The 25803-nt window shown below is 37.2% G+C and overlaps 1 protein-coding gene across 3 annotated transcripts in view; it reads right to left on the bottom strand.

Moving 5' to 3' along the window:
* The window catches only part of LOC149555448 (TOM1-like protein 4), a 171652-nt gene that overhangs the window by 61374 nt on the left and 84475 nt on the right, over positions 1 to 25803 (bottom strand). For all 3 annotated transcript variants that reach the window (XM_089829510.1, XM_089829508.1, XM_089829509.1), the window contains 2 exons: positions 25250 to 25348; positions 25059 to 25172 (listed from right to left, as the gene is read on the bottom strand). In XM_089829510.1, the coding sequence (XP_089685636.1) occupies positions 25059 to 25172; positions 25250 to 25348 (213 nt within the window). The remainder of the gene's footprint in view (positions 1 to 25058; positions 25173 to 25249; positions 25349 to 25803) is intronic.

The raw sequence follows: 25803 nt of genomic DNA, 5'->3' as shown, positions 1-25803 counted from the left end.
ATCAATGAATCACATATTTAATAAGTCATTTTGTGAGTTTGTACTTGTGTTCTTTGATTACATATGTAGAGTGGAAATATCACTCAAGTTTACAAAGATATGCTAATCATACAGAATATGCAATTGAGATGCATATAAAATAAAACATAGAATGTACCATTAATACTACAATACCGGTAGGCGAGGAAATGGTTTCTTTATTAATACCAAAACAACATGTGTAGATTGACAATATTTCAAGTACTTATACAAGAGTCGGTTGGTTGTGAACCAACCGATGCATTCCCTCACCTCCTAACCACCTTGCCTAACTAGTTATAAGAAGCACTTAAACACAATAGTTACTTTATTCTGACTACATCTATCCCCCCCTCCCCCCCCTCAAAAAAAAAGTTGTCTTCCAGATGATAGCTGAACATGAAAAAAACAAAAATAACTTTGACTTCAAGAAGAAGAAAGATGGGAGGACATCCCTGTGCTCGAAGCTCCCCATAGCCGTTGTAAATCCCTTTCAGATGTCTTTTGTGTTGCCCAAACACCTTGTAGTACCCTTAGAGCGTCCATCTTCTTGGCTTCCAATGTGGCAATCTTGCTTTTTAATTCAGCTTTCTTCGTTTCCAGGCTTCCTGCATGGCAACTTTCTCGGCTTCCCATTGATGTTGAAGATTCTGCCTTTCCAGGTCCCATGCTTTAGCCAAGGTTTTTTTCGTTGAAGTTCCAAGAAGGTTCCCCAAAAGGCAACTTCCATAGCTGCAAGAGCCTCCATGAGTGGCGGTGAGTGTTCCTATCCATTGGAAATGATAGAACTACTTGTCCATGTAGTGGCTATGTCCTCTGAATATCCACCCTGCTCTAATCGTCCCCAATCAGTATGGCGGCCAATCTACATAAATACGGCCAATGCTTCCGCTGCTGTTATGACAGGCTCCAACTTCCGAGACCTAGCCTTCTGCATGAGCTCTTTGGTAGAATGTTCCATAGCATGCAACTCAGTGAGAAACAACTTTGCCTTGTTTGCAAAAGAAGTCGTGTCCGGAGGTTCCCCATGCCCACTTTGTATCTCTACCTGTTCCTCAGCAATTACCTATTAAGGGGAAGACACCATGCCTTCTTCCTCGAGTAATTTGTCAGCCTCCTCTAGGACTGTATTCACCATAGCCCCAACCATCATACTTTCCTGAGTGTGGATTTTCCCTTGTTGTTTATCCACTGTTCCTACTAGTTGCACCATGAGAGCAACTAGAGGTACTACTTCTGGGCCAAGAGGTGTTTGCAACCTCACTTTATGCTCACACTTTGTCTGGCATCTTAAACCTATTATTTTAGTACAGTAGTGTTGTTCCAGATAGATTAGTGGCGTCATCCTCAGAAGTGATATTCTGGAAGCACCCATGTCGCAATTTGTTGCCTGTCGTTGGCTCCTTCCTTGACTCTTGCCTGATTTTGTCCTGAAATATCTGTTGTAGCAGCTCCTTCAGTATCAGTCATGTTATGGTAAATCTCTAGAGATTCTGATATTCCAATTGGAAGTGGCCCCTCTGTAGGTGGTAAGAAAGAAACTTTTTGTGGAGTCCCCTATAGGTGACTTAGATGGATTTCTACCTCCTGTGAGTCTGAGGCAGATGAATCCGTATCGCTGCCCTCCCCTTTGGAACTCTCTTCATCCTCTTCATCCTCTTCGGGTGTCTCAGCCATAACTACATGTTTCGGTTTCTTTTTCTTTGGTTTGCCCCCATTGTGAGGTCCTGCACTCATGGTATCTATATGGAGCCAGTATGTCATAGCAGGCTTGAAGGGTTCCACCCTATTCGCCAGTATCAATGTCCCTCAGTGCTCCCTACTCACTTGGGTCCGTACTACTCCTAAGAATAAGGACACAACATGATGGGGCATGTAAAGGCTTTGTGTTTCAACTTCATGAATTCCTAAAGTCTGTCAAAAAGAAATTTAGCCCAATTATACGCCTGTCCTTTATATAGTCTATCCACTACGGGCAACATCCAAAGAGCAATGTCAAAAGTGCAGCTGCCAGCTGTGAGCTTACTTTTCACCAAATCTACAATACATTGCCATTCATCATTTACAATGAAAATTTTCTTGAGACCCCTACTGTTCTTCAGAATTCCTTCCCATTCTAGATTTGTAAGATCTATTCGACACATTAGTTTCAACCACTTTTTCTTATCTTATATTGTCATAAGGGTTTTTTCCAGTTCCTGCCCTCTATTGGGAATTCCAAAAACCCTACTTACTTCTTCTGCTAAATAAGAAACTGTCACTTGCTGTTGGAAATACTATACTATGGATTTATGGCATGATCTCTCATATCCTGTGATTAAATTCCGTATGATAGGTTCAAACTCTTTTAATTCAAAAATTGGCATGAAAATTATTGTCTACCTCTGTTGTGCACAACGCCTTCTTCAGAAGATGATCCGCTTCTGCCTTCTCCCACTAGGTCCTGCATTGTGCCATTTTCCCTTTTCTTTTTGTCGTCTTCCTTATCTCCTTCTTGGCTTTCAGTGTGGCACATTTGTTCTGTTTGGAGTCAATAATGTTCCCTTTGCTCGGGTTTCCTATGCTTAATTTCACCATTGTGTGTTGATACGTCAATTCCAAAATTTCCTTAACTGTTTGTATATGCCACTTGTACCAATGGTTCCTGTGACGTGACTGCTTGTAACAAATTTCCACGTGTGGCAATGTGGTATGGACCATGTGTGTATCTAGAAAGCCACTGTATGGTCCTGAGCTTCTTCCTGTCTTGGAACTGATAAGTATTACTTTTCTTCTTTTCAATGCCTCTTATACGGATGGTTTTGTTGATGCGAGTTTTGTATCACTTACATAACATATTAGGATTTGAATATTCAATATGGGATATCAAACATGCAACTCCTCTCTTGAAAAGTTATTACTCATGAAGACATAAGCAATAGCTCCAATGTTCCTTACATCGTTGGATACTCGCTCACTTTTATCGATGTGATTCGCTGGTAATCATGTAGGCGGCCTTACGCTATTCATTCAAGGATGACTTGGACTTTGGTGGAATGAAGGTGATGGTGACTCAGTTTTTTAAATGTGCGGAGGCAAATAATGTTGATGATGGTGGTGATGGAGGATGTGTCTGCCAGTGATGATGTTGATGGGAAAGCGATGGTTGTGGAAGGTGGATGGATGAGTCCTATCACTTAACTTACTTCTCTAAGCTTCGACTACCCAACTACTCACTATTCTACTCCTACCTATGAATGGAAGGTTAGCAAATGGACGGGGATCGAACCTAATGAGAGCTGACCAGCAGCCTCACTTCCACAGGTGCAATGATTCAAAGGAATAATAGACTAGTTTACCACACCAGGCTTCCCAAACCAGCCGCTAAGATGCTAGTGGTCTAGTATTGATCCCTATCAAACATTTACCAATGCTACCATACAACTATCCATCTACTCCACTCCTACTTGAACAACTTCAAATGCAACCAACCTTAACAACTTGAAAGAAAAATCTAAGTGGAAGTAGAAAAATGCAATAACACCCAATGTTCTTGATCAACATGCCAATTGAAACAATGAAAAAGAGAGCAATTTTGGTATTATTTTCGCAACAATTGCTCCGACACTTTACAAATGAGAGCAAATGGCCTTTTATAGGGGCTAGAAATACAACGAATGGTGGAGATTAAAACAAGATCAACGATCCAGATTGGATCCTCAAAACCCTAATTAGGGTTGCCACCCCATCGGCCAATGAGACGTTGCCACCTCATCAATGGAGCTATGAAAAAAGTGCAAAAAGTGGCAACCAATGAAAAGGCACCAAAATGGTGGCCAATCAGAAATAGACACGTGTCCTATTCTAGAAGAAAGAGAAATTGCCACTTGGGCTTACATCAAATGAACTTCTAATATAAATCTTCTCTTTTCTTTCATTTTCTTAGCTAAGGCAATGAACTTAGCTAGCCTTTCGTTAACCTCTTCCATAGGAGGACAAGGTGTGTGCTTTGCCCTGAGTTCCGCTGACTTCACCACACCACTTGCTCCTTGTAGTATCCTTTTGTGATCCTTCTCATATTCTTTCTCAAATCCAATAAAAGCATTGAGAGAGGAAAGGGTGCCCAAATGCTTTTTCTTGATAGCAACCTTTCCCAACTCATCCAACTTTGATCCAAAATCTGTCTCGTTGACATCTTCTTCTCTGATATCTTCAAAATCAAGGGCTACGTTGTTGTCACTCATCATGGTCATAGTGGAAGTGTTAATGCCTGGGCTGTGATGTGCAACTGCCTTGATGATCTGTTAAATCCTTTTCTTCCCTCGCGTATCTAATTCTGCTTTAGATGCGTGTAATAGGCCTCTTGGTTATCTTGAAATGATTTAGTTGCTTGATCCATCATTACAATCGTCATGCCCTTGTATTGGAGAATGTTAAATGTTTCTTCAATTGCTTGTTCGCCAATGCTGGCCAACACTCTCTTCCCTTCATCAAAAATGATGGAATTACTGTTTAGATCAAATCTAGATGCACATTCCATAATCGATTCTGGACAAGGCAATGTGGGAGGAAAGGCCGCTGCATGTACAATTCCACTCTTGTAAATCTTTTTTGCCAAGGGGGATTGTCCTTCCTTCAGTTTGTCCCTCATTCGTATCATGTCCATTGTACAGATATTGGTGTCAATTAATTCTCTTCATTTTTGAAAAGAAGGAAGTATTGGGCATCATATCCTCTTTGTCTTTCTTAGTGTTCGCCTGCTTGGGATTCTTACTTGCACTATCATCCTCCATGCTTGTTGCCCTATTACGGGATGGTAGAGTGGTGGACCAAAAGGCAAGAAGAACCAAGTGAAGCAATCCTTAGACTAGAACGAAAGATGGATGTCAGCTTAAGCACTCCTTGCAACTCTAGATGATGAAAATTCACCTTAATCAATAAACTTACAGCGACTGTTCGAAACCTAGCATATGACTTTCAAGTAGTTCAAATCCCTTTGCAAATTAGAAATTTACACTCTTAAAACTATCCAACACTTGCCTTCTATGCAAAAATCAAACTTTCATATGTATCTCTTCTCCCAACAAAATTGCCAAAATCTGGTATAAAAATGCAATCCTAAGTAGAAAAAAATCAGACCTTCACCATGAATTGCTCAAAAATCAGAATCAAATCTGTTTCAATAAAATGCCAAGAATGGAAGATTTTGCCTTTGTCTCAAATTCGCCCATGCATGAAGTCTGAAATCTGCCCAAAATGCTATCTAGGGCACAAATCGCAGCCCACAAATGGAGGAGAAAACCACCAAAATATGCAAGAATCTGCCCACAAGAAAAATCGCCAAGGTCTGAAAACGAAAAAATGCAAGCAAAAATTGCCCAAGCATGCAAAAAAACTGCCCTCCACTAAATTCGCCTCCACAAAATTCGCCCAAGTTTGGAAAAAATCTGCCCCTCCACAAAATTCGCTCACATGGAGAGGAAGAAATGATTTGTGAAAATGAAATGGGGAGGAGACTCCCTTTATAGCCAATTTTCTTTCTCCATAAAGCTGGCCTACATGGTCTAGGAGAAAACAAAAAACAAAAATTAAATTCAAGTTAAGGCCCACAGCTAAATACTTAGCTCAAAAAAATTAATTTTGCCAAAACAAAATTGCACTTTCAAATTTACCAATTAGTTCCAATTGCAAAACAAAATTAAATGGCCTTGAGGGTGTTAAATATTTCCATTTAATGAGGGTTTAGTAATTAATACGTCATTAAATTTGGATTTTGGCTAACCAAAAGCCATTTTTTCAATATTAAATTACTAAATTCATTAAAAACTTAAAAGTTTTCAAGGCAAATTAATCCAATTAAAGTCAATTTTTGCAATTTTCTACCAAATCAATTTTGCCAAGCTAAAAATAAAAAAAATAAAATAAAAATTGCATTTAGAACCAAAAAATCGATTTTTTGCAATTTTCCTCATTTCAACAAAATTAAAAAAATTTCACCAAAGAAAAATTTGAGATTTTCCAAAAACTTAATTCTAATAAAAATTTCTCTTTTGAAAATTATCCAAATTTACAGAGTTAAAACCAAATTTTCAAAAGAAAATGTCTAAGTACAAAATTCACAACTTTATCCTGCCAAGTTGAAATTAAATGAGAAAATTATTCGGCCTAAGGACAAAATTGATAGCTCTGAAAAATCAAGTTGAAACCGGGTGAAAATAAATCTAACCTTCTCCCCACTGGCCCTGAAGGTGTCCAAGGCTCAAAATTTTCAAAACTCAAAATTGTTGGACAATCCAAAAATTTGCCAAGGCGATTAGAAAAAAGGGGGTCCCCAAAAATTTTGGGGCGATGGTGTGAAAACTTCACAACAAGTTTCTACTATAGTATGCGTACGGATGCTTCTTCTTCTTGTACTGACCTTTCCTCCTTTGCCTCTTGTACGAAAGTCGTACGTACTTCCTTTTGTGTCCCTCATACAGATGTCATACTTCCTTCTCTGCCTCTCGTATGGACGCCGTACTTACTCCCTTCTGTGTCATTCATACAAATGCTTCATGTACTACTGCCTATCTTAAGTATGGTGATAATTTGTGGCTTAGTCTCTTTATATGGACTAGGTTTAACTTTTTTTCCTTAGTCACTTTTTGCTTTTCTTACTTGTTTTTTTTTCTTCTATACTTATAAAGTAGTTGTCTACCCATTTATTCCTTTCTTCATATTTTTTAACTTAGACCCATTCACTAGGTCTCTGAAAGGTTTATTATCTAGAGTAGATAACCTTATTGCCCCATTCTCTTTATACTCTGTGCACCCCTCCAGGTAGCTTTCTTCCGACTGAGATTCTTGTATATGCAACATATTACATTCTGCGTGGAAAACTTCATAGTCTCCCATTTGCCAGTGGAATAATCCATTAAGGGAACTTGTGTTGTCATCTAAGAATTCTCTTAGTCTGAGTACTCCTTCCTCATCTGGTTCCATCCCTTCATAGTCTTCTCCTTCTAAGTTTGATGCCAAGTCCTGACTTATTGACTGGTTCCTGAGATCTCTATACTTTCTTCCTTCAGACTCAATAGATATTCTGTTTCCAATTATGCTTAGCTTTTGCTGCGACCAACCATCCCCTGCCTAATAAAGCACGGTACCCTTTCTTCTCTAAAGCGATAACCACAAAATCTAAAAAAAATTGTTCTGTACCAACTATGACTTTTTGTCCCATCAAGGTTCCTATACTCTTGATTCTATGTTGGTCGGCTCCCACTAGTTGAAATGTTGGTGGCCAAAGTGTAGGTTTCCCTATTTCCTTCCATGCTTCTTCTAATAAAACATTTATGCTGGAACCTCCATCAACAATGGTATTTGAAAACTTACACCCTAATATCTCCATCTCTACTACTGCTAGTGTTCTCCCCATTCCTATAGTGAATAGGGTCTGTCCATACTTCTCCTTCCTTCTCTTTCTTTGAGGTTGTCCCTTTCAAATTTGCCCCCTGAGTTAGTGCTACCTGCAATTGGGATAATGTTTCTAATAAATCAGAGATTTTTACTGGGATAGTGGTTTCCAGTACTTGCCTCACAATATTCGGTACACCCCTATTGGAAGTAGGTTTTTCTAGCCTTTCCTTTCCTTTCTCTCCAATGCTATCTTGAATGTCCTTCTTTGCTTCCTGAAATCTTTCCTTCTCTATAGTAGCATCTGGATAGGTTAATTTTCTAGCTTGCATCCTAGTGACTGTGATGAGATCCATTTACGACCCATTTAATACCATATTTTAATCCATTTTATGCACTTACCTACTCATTTCCATATTCCATTTCCATTCCATTACCACCAATTTTACCATTTTACATTGCATATGTTTTAATATATATAAGTAGCATTTAATGAGGTTTTGGGATTAAAATATGGAAAATTCATCATTGATTATGTTTTACTAATCTTTTATGTTGTAGCATGTTGATATGCATAACAAAACTTCCTATCGCCTGCCAGTTGGGACTGTAACTTCCTATCGCATTTTGGATGTAAACTATTAATCTTCCAACGGAACGCGGTCATTGCATTTCACCATTGATCAAATAACTGTCACTGCAATCTTAATCTAGAAGATCAGTTTAACAAAAATTGTGCTTTGATTCCATTTGGGCGTATGGAATAATGTTTTATATTATTCGGAGTTAGTTTGTTGAAACTATCAAGCATTACATTGGTGGTATACACAAATAGATCCACATGGAGGACCTAAACCGACCAGCATTCTTCCTATTTTTAAGTTGCAAATAACAAATGACTTGCGTGACTGGTATAAGGAAGAAAGATTTGCAAGTCTCACGTGGGAAGTTTATTCCTATATTTACTGTCTGTTATAATCCAAGATTGTACAAACTATTATATTATAGTTTTTTAGCCATGGGCCAAAAATGAAACAAACCTGTTTGGCATAAATAAGCTGTATTTGCAACTACTCATAGCCTGTAACTAAGGTTGTACGATATCTGTTATGTTGTCTATTATAAGCTATTCCTATTATGTATTGTAGGCTGTGTATATAAACAGCGTAATTCATAATCAAAAGGATATATATGTATTAACTCTGTACTATTCTTCTGAGAAATAAAAAGATTGTATATTGTGCTGATCAACCTCGTGCTCACTGTCTTCTATCTCACCACTTGACAGACTGAGGAGGGGGCCCACTTCTTGGAATGTCTGGTGTGTTTTCTAGTTTTATTTCAGTGTGGTATGTTTGTATTTCAGTAATATCAAGTTTCATTTAATTATTATTTTTGAACTAGTTGGTAATCTGATTTGTATTGATATTGTATGCTTGCTGTTCCTATTCAGTTTGTAATTTGATTTGCATTAATATAATATGATTACTATTTTCTTATAATTATTAATGTATTTTCATAATTTTGAATAGAGGTAATCATATTATTATTGCTGGTAGAAAGACATTTTTGTTGTTGATGTTTTTGTTGTCAGAATTACTTTAGTAGATTTCAGCCAAGCTCCTGTCGTAGGAAGTGATAGTTCCTGTTGCAGTTTTATTTCAGTTTTCATAGATTCAATTTTGTGTGTTGTAGATGCATTCATAATTGCTCATATCACAAGCTGCACCCCTTGATAGCATATTGCTCGGACACCTTTCGCAAGCTTACGCTCTCAGATTGACACATATAGACCAGCCTAACTTTTTCATTAAATTGTTAATTTTTTATTATTATTTGCCCCAATGTTGGCCTATCATTTTGGCGCCGTTGCCGGGGAAAGGTGTCAAAGGCATGTTAGTTTGCTGATCTGAGTTAGGAACAATGCGTTGGGATGAACACTTTTGCAACTGCTAGCCTTGCATAAGTAAATAATCTCAATTTGCATTGCATAAATCATATAGATGCATTGCTTTAGAAGTTTGTTTTAGAGTTTGCAAGTAGGCATTAGACATTTGATTCACTAGTTGTCTTAGAAATTAGATTCCATTTTACATTATCATTAGTTGTTGTGAGTTATTATAAGCTATTTTGAAGAAAAATGTTTAAAATGATGCATTTTAAAGGTTGTTCAAGTCCATCAATTTTGGTTGAAAATTGCTTCAAAAATGCAAAATTTGAAGGAAACACAAGAGGCAAAATGTGCTTGGTGTTAGGGGCACTGCCCCTCGACCCCGCCCTGTACTGCAACAGGGAGCGCACCTTGGGCACTGCCCCAGGACCCTGCAAGGGGCGTTTCCCCTTGACCCACTGGTGGTTGCCGCCCCCAGACCCCCGCCTTCAAATTTAAAATCAAAAGAAGAACTTGGTGGGGAAAACGTGCCAATCAAAGGTGATATGTTAATACCCTCTTTACCTAATGAATGCATCTTTTCTTATCTTGATCTTCCCTTATCAAAGGTATGCAAGAATTCTATCCCTATGTTTAAACACGAACAAATCATTGATGAATTCTTAGAGCAATGTGATTTTGATGATGAAAATTTAACCACCTATTGTTCTCTTTGCTACAGGAAAGAAGACCAGTGCATATGCCTTAACAATCAAAAGCAAATGGTGAATGAGGTACAAACTTTTTGTGATCCTTACCATGATAAGGATGAAAGTGACCAATTCTTCATTATACCTAGTACTCCATGTCAAATACTAACCCAAGAAGATCAAGGTATGCATTATGTTGGTGACATATCTTATTACTCTAATTCATTACAAAGCCAACATATTTCTTCAAAACGTACTTCTCCACCTTGCATGCACAATGAATGTAATCATGCATGCTCACAACAACCACCATATCCATCCTTACCGTCTTTATTCCACCAGTCATACTTATTACCATCTACTTTATCTCCTTCACATTTCTTACCAAATTCGTTATGTCATTCGTATCATATTCTACCCACTCCACCATATCCACCAAAGATAACTATATTGTCTCGTATACCACTTCATAATAAGGTGGCTAATGATACATATAATATTGAGCTTTCAAGGATCCCTCCACAATCTAATGATGTGCTTGAATTCGATAAATCAACATTGGAATATATTGATGTATATAAGGGATGTGATTTTGGTTTACTTAAACTAGAAGAACAATATTATTTATTGAAATATAATCAACTTTGTTCTTCTTTTCTACTTAGTGAATTCAACATACCCACAAATGAGCCCATGCATCAAATTGCATCAATTTTAATTAATGGACTCATGAGTATGCATGTTTATGTTAATCATTCACTAAGTAGTATTAAGCCATATACATTCCATATTTCACAAACACGGTACCAGATCCTCCAAGATCTATATTTTATTTTTGTACTTATGCATATTGATAGTTGGAGGCCTATGGTTAAAATATGCATCCCTCACACACTTGTTGATTTAGGACCAATAATTGATTAAGCACGACTATATGGGATTCTATGCATTAATGGCCAAACAATAACTATTATAATTGGATGAGTATTATTTGTCATTGTTAAATCTTTCCATTGTCCCAAAATGACCAAATACACTATGGATGATTCATTTATTTAGCAAGGACCAAGGTATTACTATCCATATATTTTTCATTCTTGGTTCTTATCTTCAGATGATCATTCATTGATTACACGTGTTGATTTCTTGATTCCTTGGATGATTCAAATTCCCTATGTTTTTATATCCTATAGCTAATTTGGGAGTATATCCATTGAATTATTGAATATGTGATTTATCTATGATTCAAAAAGGCTCACAAAATTCTAAGATGTGTTACTCTCTTTGGGTTACCTAATTCCTTTGGTTATCCTAATGATTTCATGACCTTGTAGCATGAAGTTAAGTTGGGGGGAATTCCTCTAATCTTGTGGTTCTTGGATGATTTCCAGTCAAGTTTCGTTGATTATCTCATTGGTCCTTTTAAGCAAATCTTCACATGTGACATCTCCACAATTCAAGGTATGTGTTATTGTGTTAATTTGCATTGCTATTATATGAACGCAAGAGTTTATTCATATTTATCCATTCTATCAAGTATCTATTCATAGTAATAACTCTATCTATCACTTGTAAAAAAATAACCTACTTAATGATAGAGTTATTGAATGGATGATATTTATTTACTATGCTTGATATGCTTGGTTTTGAGAATATGGTTACAGGCCTCTTGTTGTGGTGAAATAATCTTAGAACCAATACCAGTTGATGATGCTTCTCTACACAAGCATTGCATTGTGTGGGCTTGCTCGCTATATGGTGCATATCCATTTCACTGATGCTTCACTATTCAAGATCACATGCAGATTTTGGCAGAGGGTGTTCAACACCTTGAGATGAGATTTTTTTGTCTTTGGTGATTTATCACTTAGAGGAAAATATGCAACATGGTCTATGAGATTCAAGAATATTCAAGAACACTTCTGAAAATACTTTGAATACAGTGCCAGCTACTACACTCCTTCCTTGAGTTTTGTCTCTCTGGAGTTCTATGGACACATTGGTGACTATTATTGGTTTTCACTCCATACTCATGTATTTGGTAATGAAGAGGTTTGTGGCTCCAGTTCTGATGAGGTTATTCTTGGCGATCATTTCACGTTCATTATGCAATCAAGTATCAACAGTGCCATTTGTGAGGTCATGGCCAAAAATCGAGCTTTGGATGGTATCATTTTTCATCATCCATGTCAGGATTTCATTTCTTTGGTCATTTTATGCAATTATTGAAAAATTGAAAAAAATGAAAAAAATTGAATAAAAATAAAAATAAATAGAAGATCCAACAATGAAAACCTTCGGGCGTTGTTGGCCAGTTAATATCTGAAAACCAGTTTCTAGCGGATGTTAACTGCAAAATAAATTCTTAGTGGTGAAAACTGTTCTTATAGCGCCATTAAGCGGTGAGTGATTGAAAACTGGCTTGCCAGCAGTCACTTGTCGTTATCAAAATTATTAAAAAAAAAAAAAAAAAAAAAAAACAAAATGCAATAATTGGTGTTTTTAGTTTTTCTTGCTAATCATTCTTTTTCAGGAACACTTATTGGTTTCAGTGGTTCTTTCTTTTTTGGCACCTCTTGTCACTCATTCCTGCAGCTCTACTCCTTGTGGTCCTCAAATCTTTGATCACCCATAATCTGAGTTTCCTGTTCAGTTGAGGTGTTTTCAGTGGAATGTGCTACTTCCTATATGATCTATACTAGTTTAGTTGATGCTGGCGGCCCCTCCAATTGCAATCACTCTCCTAGCTTTTATGGTTCCTTCCAGTGGTCTTCTCTTTAATGCTTTCACTCAAATGGTGGTCTTTTGTGGTGTTGCAGTGCAGTTTTGGAAGCCTCTCTTTGTTCCTTATTGATGATTCATCGCTCTTGGTGGCACAAGTTGCTGAGTTGCTTTGTGTTCCAACATTGGTCTCTCTACACATGCATGTTGGTAAAACAATCAATTTTGTTTTTCCTTATTTCATCTCTTAACTTTATTTGTATTACTTATTATATTGATCATTGTGCAACACCCCTTCCTAGCCTCTCCTTGTTTCCCGTGGATGGTAAACCTTTCAGTTGGGGGGAGGAATGTCACCCTATTATCTTCCATCTATCACCCTTACTAAACCCATCATACTATCCATTATATCCATCATATAATAGCCTTCGTTTTGTCTCTTATCTCTCCTGTTTCACCCATTTAAACTCCTCTTCTGCAAATTGAGATAAATTTCTCCTATATGTACCCTTTTGGACCATGATGCTATAAAAGTTGAAATGAAAAGAAAAGAAAAAAATAAAGAGAAAAAAAATAAAATAATAATAAGCTAATTCAGAAGCTTAAAAGAGATATCCCTATTGAAGAAGAAAAATAACAAAGCTTGTCATGTAAAGCAAAGAAAGGGATTTGTATTCATCTATGAGTTATCATGGTTCAGGGTGGAGACAAAGTCAAAAATCCATTAAACCTAAAGTGCTTTTAGTTAAAACTAAAGACTTATGATCATAATGATTGCACGAGGACGTGCAATAAGCTAAGTTGGGGGGAATGATGAGATCCATTTACGACCCATTTAATACCATATTTTAATCCATTTTATGCACTTACCTACTCATTTCCATATTCCATTTCCATTCCATTACCACCAATTTTACCATTTTACATTGCATATGGTTTAATATATATAAGTAGTATTTAATGAGGTTTTGGGATTAAAATATGGAAAATTCATCATTGATTATGTTTTACTAATCTTTTATATTGTAGCATGTTGATATGCATAACAAAACTTCCTATTGCCTGCCAGTTGGGACTGTAACTTCCTGTCGCATTTTGGATGTAAACTATTAATCTTCCAACGGAACGTGGTCATTGCATTTCACCATCGATCAAATAACTGTCACTACAATCTTAATCTAGAAGATCAGTTTAACAAAAATTGTGCTTTGATTCCATTTGGGCATATGGAATAATGTTTCATATTATTCGGAGTTAGTTTGTTGAAACTATCAAGCATTACATCGATGGTATACACAAATAGATCCACATGGAGGACCTAAACCGACCAGCATTCTTCCTATTTTTAAGTTGCAAATAACAAAAGACTTGCGTGACTGGTATAAGGAAGAAAGATCTGCAAGTCTCACGTGGGAAGTTCATTCCTATATTTACTGTCTGTTATAATCCAAGATTGTGCAAACTATTATATTATAGTTTTTTAGCCATGGGCCAAAAATGAAACAAACCTGTTTGGCATATATAAGCTGTATTTGCAACTACTCACAGCCTGTAACTAAGGTTGTACGATATCTGTTATGTTGTCTATTATAACTATAAGCTATTCCTGTTATGTATTGTAGGTTGTGTATATAAACAGCGTAATTCATTATCAAAGGGATATATATGTATTAATTCTGTACTATTCTTCTGAGAAATAAAAAGACTGTATATTGTGCTGATCAACCTCGTGCTCACTGTCTTCTATCTCACCACCTGACAGACTGAGGAGGGGGCCCACTTCTTGGAACGTTTGGTGTGTTTTCTGGTTTTATTTCAGTGTGGTATGTTTGTATTTCAGTAATATCAAGTTTCATTTAATTATTATTTTTGAACTAGTTGGTAATCTGATTTGTATTGATATTGTATGCTTGCTGTTCCTATTCAGTTTGTAATTTGATTTGCATTAATATAATATGATTATTATTTTCTTATAATTACTAATGTATTTTCATAGTTTTGAATAGAGGTAATCATATTATTATTGCTAGTAGAAAGACATTTTTGTTGTTAATGTTTTTGTTGTTAGAATTACTTTAGTAGATTTCAGCCAAGCTCCTGTCGCAAGAAGTGACAGTTCCTGTCGCAATTTTATTTCAGTTTTCATAGATTCAATTTCGTGTGTTGTAGATGCATTCATAATTGCTCATATCACAAGCTGCACCCCTTGATAGCATATTGCTCGGACACCTTTCGCAAGCTTACGCTCTCGGATTGACACATATAGACCAGCCTAACTTTTTCATAAAATTGTTAATTTTTTATTATTATTTGCCCCAGTGTTGGCCTATCAGACTGCAAGAATCTCGCCTTCTGGATCTTCAATATCTAACATATTTACCCCCTTCTATCTCGAGCAATTCACATCCTCATGATTGCCTAGCCCACACCATTTATAGAGCATCCCTTCATTTTGTCCTCCTCTGCTTTGGTAATCTCGTGCAAAATGTCCCCATTCATTGCATCTCCTACATTGGATCATAGGCCTCCCCTTGTAATCATACTGGATTGGACGTCAAGGCATGTTGTTGTTGTTGTTGCTATTATTATTACTTCCTCTTCTGTTATTTTTGTATCCCCCTAGTGAGGCTTTCATATTTGCATTCTTCAGAGGGGTGGAGGGTGGTATAGATTGCTCCCCTTGGGTAAGGAATACTTGAGCGCTCCATGTTTTTAAATTATAGTGACAATCTTTAATTGTGTGCCCCAGTACCTGACAAATCTCACAAAATGCTTTCTTTGGGCATGCTCCTATTGTATGGCCTTTTTCACAATCAGTGCACCAGAGTTCCCTACCTTCTTTCCTTTCTTCCTTACTCCCTAGCACTTCATCAATCACCTCAGGTCTTTTCTCAGGGCTTGTATGGTTTTGGATACTTCTTTTCTTTCGTTAGAACTTTCACTCATGCTTCCATGCCTTCTTGCATCAGAAGTTTTGTTCTCACTTTCTATGTCCATCGCACGAGTACACGCATCCGCAAAGGTTGCTGGTGCAACTATTTTCATCTTTTTCCTAAGGGACGGTGTTAATCCTTCAATGAACCATCTTTTCTTTAGTCCATCCCCAGGCTTGTTGTCAAGTTTCCCTATTAGCTCTTTTAGCCTTCAACTATAGGTTTTAACGGATTCACTCTTCGCTTGTCTTGTGTTATAAATCTCCGTTACTATTTCATCATCGTCCCTTAGGAGTCTAAATTCTTCCTCAAAGGCTGTGCGAATATTACTTCATGTGTTTTTCTTTGTTGCCTCTAGATCAGTATACCAGTCAATGGCTCTATCCCTTAGTGTGGCAGGGAGAGCTTTTAGCCACTCAACTGGGTCATTTTCTCCATTGGCTTGCCATATTGTTATGCATGTTTTACAGTGGCAAGCGGGGTCCTCTGAGCCATCCCCTGTGAACCTTGGCAATTTTTGTTTGTCCATCGCCATTATGTGGGTCTTTTCCCTCTTGGTGGAAATGGCACTCTTCCTCCTGATGGACCACTTCCTCCTCGTGGAACTCTGCCTCCCAATGGAACACTTCCTCCCGATGGAACTCCTCCTCTTGGTGGAACACTTCCTCTCGACTAGAAGTTCACTCTCGAAAAGGAACTACTAAAAGTATCCTCTTCTTCTTGAATTTTCTCCTCTCAGAGATATTTCCCTGCAGGGGTTTTTGGATTTTTGTATCTCAACTTCCTTGTTGGTGTCTCTGAGATGACCAAATTTGTTATACCTTCGATTGTATGCTCAATCAATCCTTCTTGGATTCTAGTGGAATCCCCTTGTCCTCCCCTCAAGTTACGATGTCTCTCCTCTTGTCGTTGGAGACATAGTATCCTCAAGGCGACTTCTTCCTCAGTTTCTTCTCCTTGTACCCGCTTGGGATATATATGTTTGGAATCAGGGGCATGAATCAGTTTTATTTTCTCTTTTACTTGTAACAAATTGCATGCTAACAGGTGAGGAATCTCTCTCAGGAGATCATACACCGCTGGTGGTACTGAAAGTTCGTCGCATACTGTACCTTCAGGGACTATTCTCTCACAGGCTTCCCTTTGTACGTATTGATTGACTGCAACTTCCCATGTCGTCACTAGATCACATGTCAACTGATCTTCCTTGGTTATTTCCTCCTCTTCTCTTCACTATTTGTTACTTGGATGAGCGGTACAAAGGCCCTTCCCATTACTCCATCCTGCCAACCTCTAGGTTCGGACTTAGGTACCGACACCAAAAATGCAGAGTGGAAATATCACTCAAGTTTACAGAGATATGCTAATCATACAAAATACGCAATTGAGATACATATAAAGTAAAACATAGAATGTACCATTAATACTACAATATTGGTAGGTAAGGAAATGGTTTCTTTAATAATATCAAAAACAACATGCATACATTGACAATATTTCAAGTACTTATAGAAGGGTCGGTTGGTTGGGAACCAACTGACGCATTCCCTCACCTTCTAACTACCCTGCCGGACTAGCTATAACAAGCACTTAAACACAATAGTTACTTTATTCCGACTACAACATATTGCTATGCAATAGTACTTGCGAGGAGCACATGAGACATTTAAATGAGGTGATTGATATTATGGAGGCATGGTCTTTGTTTGCCACGATGTCTAAAAGTGAATTTGGACTTATAGAGATCTTATACTTGGGGAATTTGATTGGTCATTATGGGGTCAAGGTGTATGAGAAGAAGATTCAACAATATGTGATTGGCCAACACCTAGGAACATTTTAGAGTTGTGGGGTTTCCTAGGCTTATGTGCGTACTATGGGAGGTTTGTGAAGGGTCATTCACAACTTGTAACCCCTTTGACAGATCTAATATGAAAGGGCACTTTCAAATGGATAGATGAGACACAAATTTTATTTGATAGGCTTAAGAAAGTTATGAGTATCTATGCAATTTCTTCCACATTTCTCAGCCCTCTGTGTTAGAGTGTGATGCGTCCAAAGAAGGTATTAGAGTGGTTCTTATGAAGAATCACTATCCTATTGCTTATGAGATAGGAACTTAAGGGATAATGAGAGACTTTATTCCACCAATGACAAGGAGATGCTTTCCATCATGCATGTGTTGGTGATGTTTTGTCAGTATTTGGTAGGTGAGAAATTTGTGGAGAGGACCGACCAAAATAGTCTAAAATACTTCTTGGCGAAAACAGAACTTAACGAGCGCTAATAAAAATGGGTCAGTAGGATACAAGCATATGATTTTGACGTCATGTCAAGGGCAAGAAGAATGTTGTTACTAATGCACTTTCTAAGAGGCCCACAATTGCTACACTTTTCTCCTTGAACGAGATCTCAGCAGATTTGAAATCTAAGCTGTTAGTTGAGTATTCCAAGAAATAGTTTGCATGCAAGATTATGAATGGTTTGGTTCAAGATGATTAATACACAGTAATTGATGAGGATAGAATTTACTTGGTTCCTAGATCAAAACTTAAGGAGTAGATCTTATGAACCATACATGATGCCACTTGCAAGGCAGCAAGGGTACTTTAAGACATATAGGTAGATTAGAGATGAGTTCTCATGGAAGGGCCTCAAGGATGATGTTTAGTATCATGTGCATAAGTCTATGACTTGTCAACACAAGAAGTTAGAGCATGCTTTCCTAGCAGGTCTTCTGCAACCATTGCTCATTCTGGAGAGCGAGTGGGAAGGTATATCTATGGACTTCATTACAAGTCTTCGAAGAGTCAGGGAAGGATTGTATTTATGTGGTTGCAAATAGATTGACGAAGTATGTACACTTATTCCCTATTGCAATTGACTTCATTAGGATCTCAGATGGTAGAGCTATTCTTTTATGGTGTGTTTAGACTCCATGGGTTCCTTAAGACCACTATCACTGACTGGAATAGTACGTCCATGAGGATATTTTGGCAAGAGCTATTTTAGTTAGCTAGTACAGAGTTGGACCCTAGCATCAATCATCACCCTCAAATGGACAGGCATATGGTGATAGTAAATGTGTTGAGGGTTATCTGCACAACTATGTTTTGGGTCAACAAAAAAGCATGGGTGTGTTGATTGTATTTGGTTAGTACTGCTATAATACTATGTACAACATGCTCATGGTATGACTCTTTCTAATCTTTATATGGTTATGAATCATGAAGCACTATCATTTGTTAACTTGGCACTAGGTGACAGTAGAGAGCCTAAAGCTTGCGATTTGTTATAGGACTATCAGGATATCCTTAAGCCACTTATGGATAATATTCAACATGCACATAATTAGCAAAAGAGGAATGTGAATCATCAGTAGACATAGTTACACCAGCCTGGGGGATGTGGAAGCGCAGGGACAAAGGGGCCTCAATTTGGGGACGATGACGGGGGATGAGAGGGGTGGGGGGTTGTATATACCATATACTATACATGTGGTACTTAAAATGTTAGTAATGAAAATATGTATAGTAAATACTAATTTACTAAAATTTAAATACTTGAGTCTTGAACATGAAAGTGGAACATTGAACATTGAACAATAAATATTAAAATTTTAAATATTAGAATGAGCAAATGAAAGAGATCTAACTTATATTATATATATATATATATAAAATAATAATAGTCATAGATATCAAATGTATGAGTATCTCATCATAGAGATGATTACATTGAGCAACATGATATGATATTCAATACGCCCAATAGAATATTAAAATAGGTTTAATTTTTTTACACAAACTTCAATTTTTTGTTGTTAGATAGGGCACACCCAGTCATCCCCTCCAAGGGTCAAGGGACTTGTTCCCGTCCCTAAAGGGAATGCGGGGATGCCCCCCGTCCCTAGCCAGATAACAGCCCAATGGCGGCACTGCTTGGGATGCAGGAACATTGTCCCCTCATCCCGAGTGCGTCCCTATCTCGGGTGTGTTAGGGAAAAGGGTTGGGGCCATGTCCCCATGTTACTGTCATTAGACAAAGAGGTATTTAAGGTCAAAGAAACTCAAGCCAAGGTTTTATGGGCCGAATAGAGTATTGAGGAGAATTAAAGCGGTGGAATATGAGCTTGAGTTACCTTTCGAGAGAAAGATACATATTGTTTTTCATGTGTCATGCTTGAACAAGGCTTTGGAGCAGCATTTTGTATTTTCACCTAAGTTATCTCTACTAGATGAGGAGAGCACATTGATTTTGATTCTTGCAAAGTTTTTAGACATGAGGGAGAGGAGGTTGAGGAGCAAAGTAATCAGGGAGTACTTAGGTTTCCACGTGGGAAGGAGAGACTATACTTCAACATCTATCCCTGTAGTTTCTTGTGGGCAAGCAACTCCAAGGAGAACTACAAAATCCCTTCCTAAGACTGTTCAGCCTACGTTATCAGGTGCGTACCCACAAGTCCTGAACTGGGTTCACGTACACATCTTGTACAGGTTCATTTGTGGGTACTTGTTGGGTAGTATGGGTACTTTTGAATATTGTGGGTAATTGATATGGCTTATTCAAATATATTTTAACTATTAATTGACATTTAACATTTAACTTTAGCATTGCTCAATGTCAAGTATCATGCTATGAAATGATTTACTTTTACAACTTTGTATATTTCTCATTTCTTTTTTATATAATGCATTATATATAACAATATAAATGCACACACACACATACCCATACATATCCAAGCTCCTAAAACAATTTCACATACCCATGTAACTACACCCGTCCTCGAACCCAAACCAGTAACTTAGTTCAATAGATGGCAAATGGCTGACCTATTATCCGAGTTCTCCTAGATCAGCAGTATTTTTAACAGACTCATCCAAAGGCTTATCGAGCTATACAAGGATTTGTGAGTCATTTTGAGTAATTTAGGACGAACTCTAGATTTTAGGAGGGATTTCTATTTTATGGATTGATTGAGAATTGACTGGAACGCATCAAGGGACCTCTAGGATCATTATAGAGACTTTATTGGTAATTCCTAGTTTTTAGGGGAGATCCCTATTTTTAGGGGTTATTGTCAATTGGCTTTATGTATCATCCATGAACAAGTGACTTCAATTAGATTTCAGTTCCGAGTCTAGATAAGCATTTTATGAATAAATTGGAAAATATTAAAGTATTTCCCAAGTTCGATTAAATAAAATAATAATGAAGTAAAACAATATAATCAGTTTATATTATAATAAATTAAATAAGGCACATGGCAATTTTTCCTAAAGAATAAAGTTACTTTTCATTCAGTTTCAAGTATACTTTTCATTCATTTAAGCATTGCATATAAAAAAACTGTGTTACCAAATTCTTTCCTGGCAACCCCAAAGTCTAGTCTAATTCTTGCAGAATCTGGTCCTTATCATATTCTTGCAAAAGTCTGCCCAAATTCTATCAGACGAACCCATCACAAATTTTGCCATTTTTATGGCAAATTTGCAAATCTACGACATTGCCCAAGATGAAAGCGGCCCAAAAATGGATTTTTTAACTTTTGAAAAAACAATTGACTCTATTTTAGTCAATCCAATCGTCCAACCCTAAAACAGACCACTTAAAAGGCCAAAAAGGTAAAACATGTCATTTGGACTAAAACACTAATATCTATGGTGGTGTATTTTGCTATGTTGCTTTACTATTAGCATAGTCGTGCATGAATTTTTTTGTCGTTGCATATATATACATCTACATAAACATACATATATATACACACACATATGAGAAGATGGCTCTACAATGCAGCTTGAGATCTATGAAAGTTGGCACTAGGATTTGCTTTGCCCTAATAAAAACAACGTCAATCTCTCATGTTCTACTCACCCCACCTCGATCAGGCTTTTGGATACAAATTCTAGGAATTTGAAAAGTAATGGATCTGACCTTCTGCAGTGAATGCAGAAGTGGGACTTCAAATTGGAAAATGGAGACTCCTCACACCATTGTTTTGCACAACAGTCAACCCCTTAGAGGAATGCCACAGTCAGACAAGCACAAGATAACCAAAATGAGAATGAGAAGGGGAACCCATTATCTAGCTCCTATTGGCAAACGAGCAAAGCATGGAAGCAAGGTGTGGGCGTAGTTGTCAACACTAAACTGATGGAGGGAAGATTTGGAACCAATGATGCCCAGTTTGGGAAAGTGCAATCCAAGAATCAAAGCAATTACAACAGGAACGGTTGTAAAGTGCCCTTTAGGGCTTTGTTGTGATGTTGTCTACCAAGTCAGCTGATTTGGATGCAGCAGCAAATGAAGAGGTAGAGCATAGGCTTGTGGTTGTCTAAGCTAGCTTTGATTGGTATGTTTAGAGATCTCTGGCCCAGTTTGCAAGAACTACATGCTTGGATAACTGAGAGACCATGCTTATGGGTTGTGTTCAAATCTATCCACCTGCAATAGGATATTTTATTGTGGTTTTTGAAAAGATTCAGGATAGAAATAAGATAATGTGTGAGCATTTCTGATGTTGGGAAGAAACATATGAAATGATGTTGAAAGTGAAACCCTTGCACCTAGGTTTTTGTCCAAATTTTGAATCCTTCTCCAGGATTCCAATCTAAGTTAGACTATCCAACCTCCCTCTACATTTGTGGTTTGACTCATGTCTGGAGGCAATTGGGAACTCGTTGGGGAATTTTCTGATGGTTGATGAGGAATTCTCAAATCTTTTTTGTTCGACCTATGTATGCATATTAGTGGAAATGAACATTTATGATGATCTACTTGCAGAAATTATGATTAAAACTTCCATAGGCTATTGGGTACAGACATTGGACATAAAGGATTGTCCTTCATATGCAGGAAATGTTTCCAAAGATCACATGGCTGCAAAGTGTAACAAAGTGACTACACAGAAGAAGGTTTCTTGGTGGAAAGATGCCACTCTACAACATAAAATGGTTGAAAAGGACAGAAACGGAAGAGCTATTCTAGGGTTGTCACGAGGGAACAGATTAGGAGGCCTGCAAGGTTCTTTGTGCAGGATGAGCAACCAACAATGCAGAAGAAAATCATAAATTTGAAAGAGATTGGCAGGGACTTGCAGCAAAACACTGGGGCGGCCACCCCAAAAGGCAGAGAGAAGTGCAGGTCATCTCATGGACTTGCGGTGACTCCAAATGGGGTAGATCAGCTCCAACAAGAGAATACAGATATTGAGGCTCAAACGTTGCTTCCCAATAATGCTACCGACTGGGAGAATGAGGTAGCTAGAGTTGAAGATGGTACACTGTCAAAAGGAAAAAGGAGTGGAAAGAAAATGATGTTCCATTTGATATGACACTATGATCTCACTCTAAGGGAAGGGGTACTCTCAAGAATCAATAATTTGTACATTTTGTTGGTTTCGTTTTGTTTGGATGGAAATTTGTTAATGGATCCCATTTCTAATGTTCTTCCAAGGATTCTAGTACCTTCTTATGTTGCTACTCTTGTTTTGGGCCAACTCTTTCCTGTTCAATTTTTAAAATTAATAAAATAAACTTTTTAATGGCAAAGATTAATATGATAAGTAGGAGATATTTTCCACAGCACGTCAAATTTTGATATTGTTACCAAGATTTAACTGTGTAGTTCTTAAGTCAAACTCATTGACCCATGTTTCATGAGTAGTTATTCACATGAATCCATCTCTCATGAGTGTTTACTGTAAGGGTAAATGAATTAATGCACACAGACAATAGACAAGAACAACAGTACTCCTTTTATTATTTGCATATGCCAAAGAGATTACATAATGCTTATGATGATGATTACAACGATCTTGGAGGGTGTATATATACTTTCCGAAGAACCTTCCCGAAGGGGCCCGTCGGCTACATAACAAAAAGCTTCCCGAAGGGGCCTGTCGGTTACATAACAATTACCGACAACATCAACCTGTTGGCTACACAATATTTACCAATGACAATGAGAATAAATGGACTACTTAGCACTCATTGGATCTAGGTGATGCTCACTGAGGTGAAGCACCGAGACTTCCTGGGAGGTCACCCATCATAGGAATACTTCAGCTTGAGCGCGCTTAACTACGGAGTTTCCTCCAGGGTTGAACCCACTCGGCTTGCAACCCCATTTGCAAAACCTTCGTCAAGTGTTGTGCCTAATGAAGCATTCATTAGAAAGCCCCTTAAGCTCATCAATTGATAAGTAGGAAATATTTTCCACAAGTCAAATTTTAATATTGCTATCAAAATTTGAATAACTACTCATGAAACATGGGTCAATGAGTTTGAATCCTGATAGCAAAAATTTTACTTGCTGTGGAAAATATCTCGTACTTATCAATTGATGAGCTTAAGGGGCTTTCTAATGAATGGTTAACAAGGCACAACACTTGGTGAAGGTTTTGCAAATGGGGTTGCAAGTAGAGTGGGTTTAAGCATGGAGGAAACTCTGTAGTTAAGTGCGCTCAAGCTGGAGTATTCTTGGGATGGATGACCCCAGGAAGTCCTAGTGCTTCACCTCAGTGAGCATGACCTAGATCCAATGAGTGCTAAATGTTCCATTTATTCTCATGAGAGATGGATTCATGTGAATAACTACTTATAAAACATGGGCCAATGAGTTTGACTCAAGAACTACAGTTAAATCCTGATAGCAATATCAAAATATTAGTATACTAATATTTTAAAAACATGTGTTTTTGTACGGACAAACCCAAAACAAATTCAAATCCACCACATTATAAATTTTGAACGAATTTCAAACCGGCATCCAAACTGGCAACTGAGTAAAAAATTCCAAAAAATCAGAATAAAGCAGAAGCACAAAAAATTCATATACTGCAAAAAAACAAAACTTTTGAACCGCTGGCCAAAGGCAAGAAAAATAAACAAATATCAGATTTTGTCTAAGAAAACTAATTGGGGAGCTTTCAACATAAGGCATTTGTTAGTATGGCATTAGTTGACATAAGAGTATGTACTATGCATATGAAAGAATATTTACTGTGTTACGAAATTATGGCAATATTTTTGTATGATTATTTCCAACCCACACACCCAACATCCTCTCCATCAATCTGTTCATTTTCGAATATCCATTTAGAGATGCCTCTTGTATTTTTCCTTGTATTACATCTCCAATGAGATTGGATTTATGACTATGTTTTGGTATAAGTAAAACATTGTTGTGATATTTTGCATGCTAAGAAGATTGTCTATTGTATTGTTAAGGTTAATAAAAGCAAGTTCTGATATTACTGTTTAATATATGAGAAGCATAAAAATTAGAAATTAATAGACGCCCAGGTTTACAAACCAAAAAGAAAAACTTTCTGTCCTGATGACAAAGAAGAATGGAAAAGTAAATGCATCTATTTTTTTGTGGTCCAATCGTAAAGAGGATTTTTATTATTTGGCAAGATATCATACGTACAGCTAATTCATGGTATGCCTCGTAAAATTGTGGAAATTTTCCTCGTGGTCCCCCAAAAGATTCTTTCCATTCATTTAGAAGGGCCAATATTTTTTCTTGTGTCTCCTTATCCGGCTACATGAACAAACAATCAATTAATAACAAAAAAATACCAGGTTTTATGGGAAAACTGAGAGGAAAACTGGGCATACCTTTTTCTTCACTATCTTCACCATTTCATTTAGAATTCCTCTCTCAACTACTTGCAAATGGATGTTCTCCCCAGAATTTTTTATCAAAGTCTCTATTACCTGAAAATAAAATCAATTTCATATTAAATTGAAAAAGAAAAATTATAGATAAGCCTTCCACATTTTACGTAATAGGAAATGATGACGCTAAATAGTAAAAACAAAACTGAAGATCTTCTACTCTAGTAATAGTTATCTGTAATTAGTATCGTTAATCAAAATCAAAGAAGGGAGATCTGGGCAAATACTTTGAGAATGAAAATTAACCCTAGCTTTGTGTAAAGAAATTACGCTAGCAAGAAACTTAAACATATATGGTCAAATGACTTTGCAATAGAATATGTTGAGAAAATGAGTGTTTGTAGATCTAACACTTCAGAATGCCAGATTCTAACTTAACCTATCACTAAAGGTGAGCAAAACTGATTCAGAACAACTTCATTAATAGCAGAGATAAACTATTCATATTATACTAAAATTAATTTCACACTGGCCTATTATTATAAAAAAAAGGA

Source organism: Cupressus sempervirens, chromosome 5 (genome assembly GCF_028749045.1).
Source record: "Cupressus sempervirens isolate cs-2001-9-10 chromosome 5, ASM2874904v1, whole genome shotgun sequence".
In the NCBI taxonomy this organism is placed as follows: domain Eukaryota; kingdom Viridiplantae; phylum Streptophyta; class Pinopsida; order Cupressales; family Cupressaceae; genus Cupressus; species Cupressus sempervirens.
The sequence above is the reverse complement of the archived record's forward strand: the minus strand, read 5'-3'. Positions and strand labels throughout refer to the sequence as shown.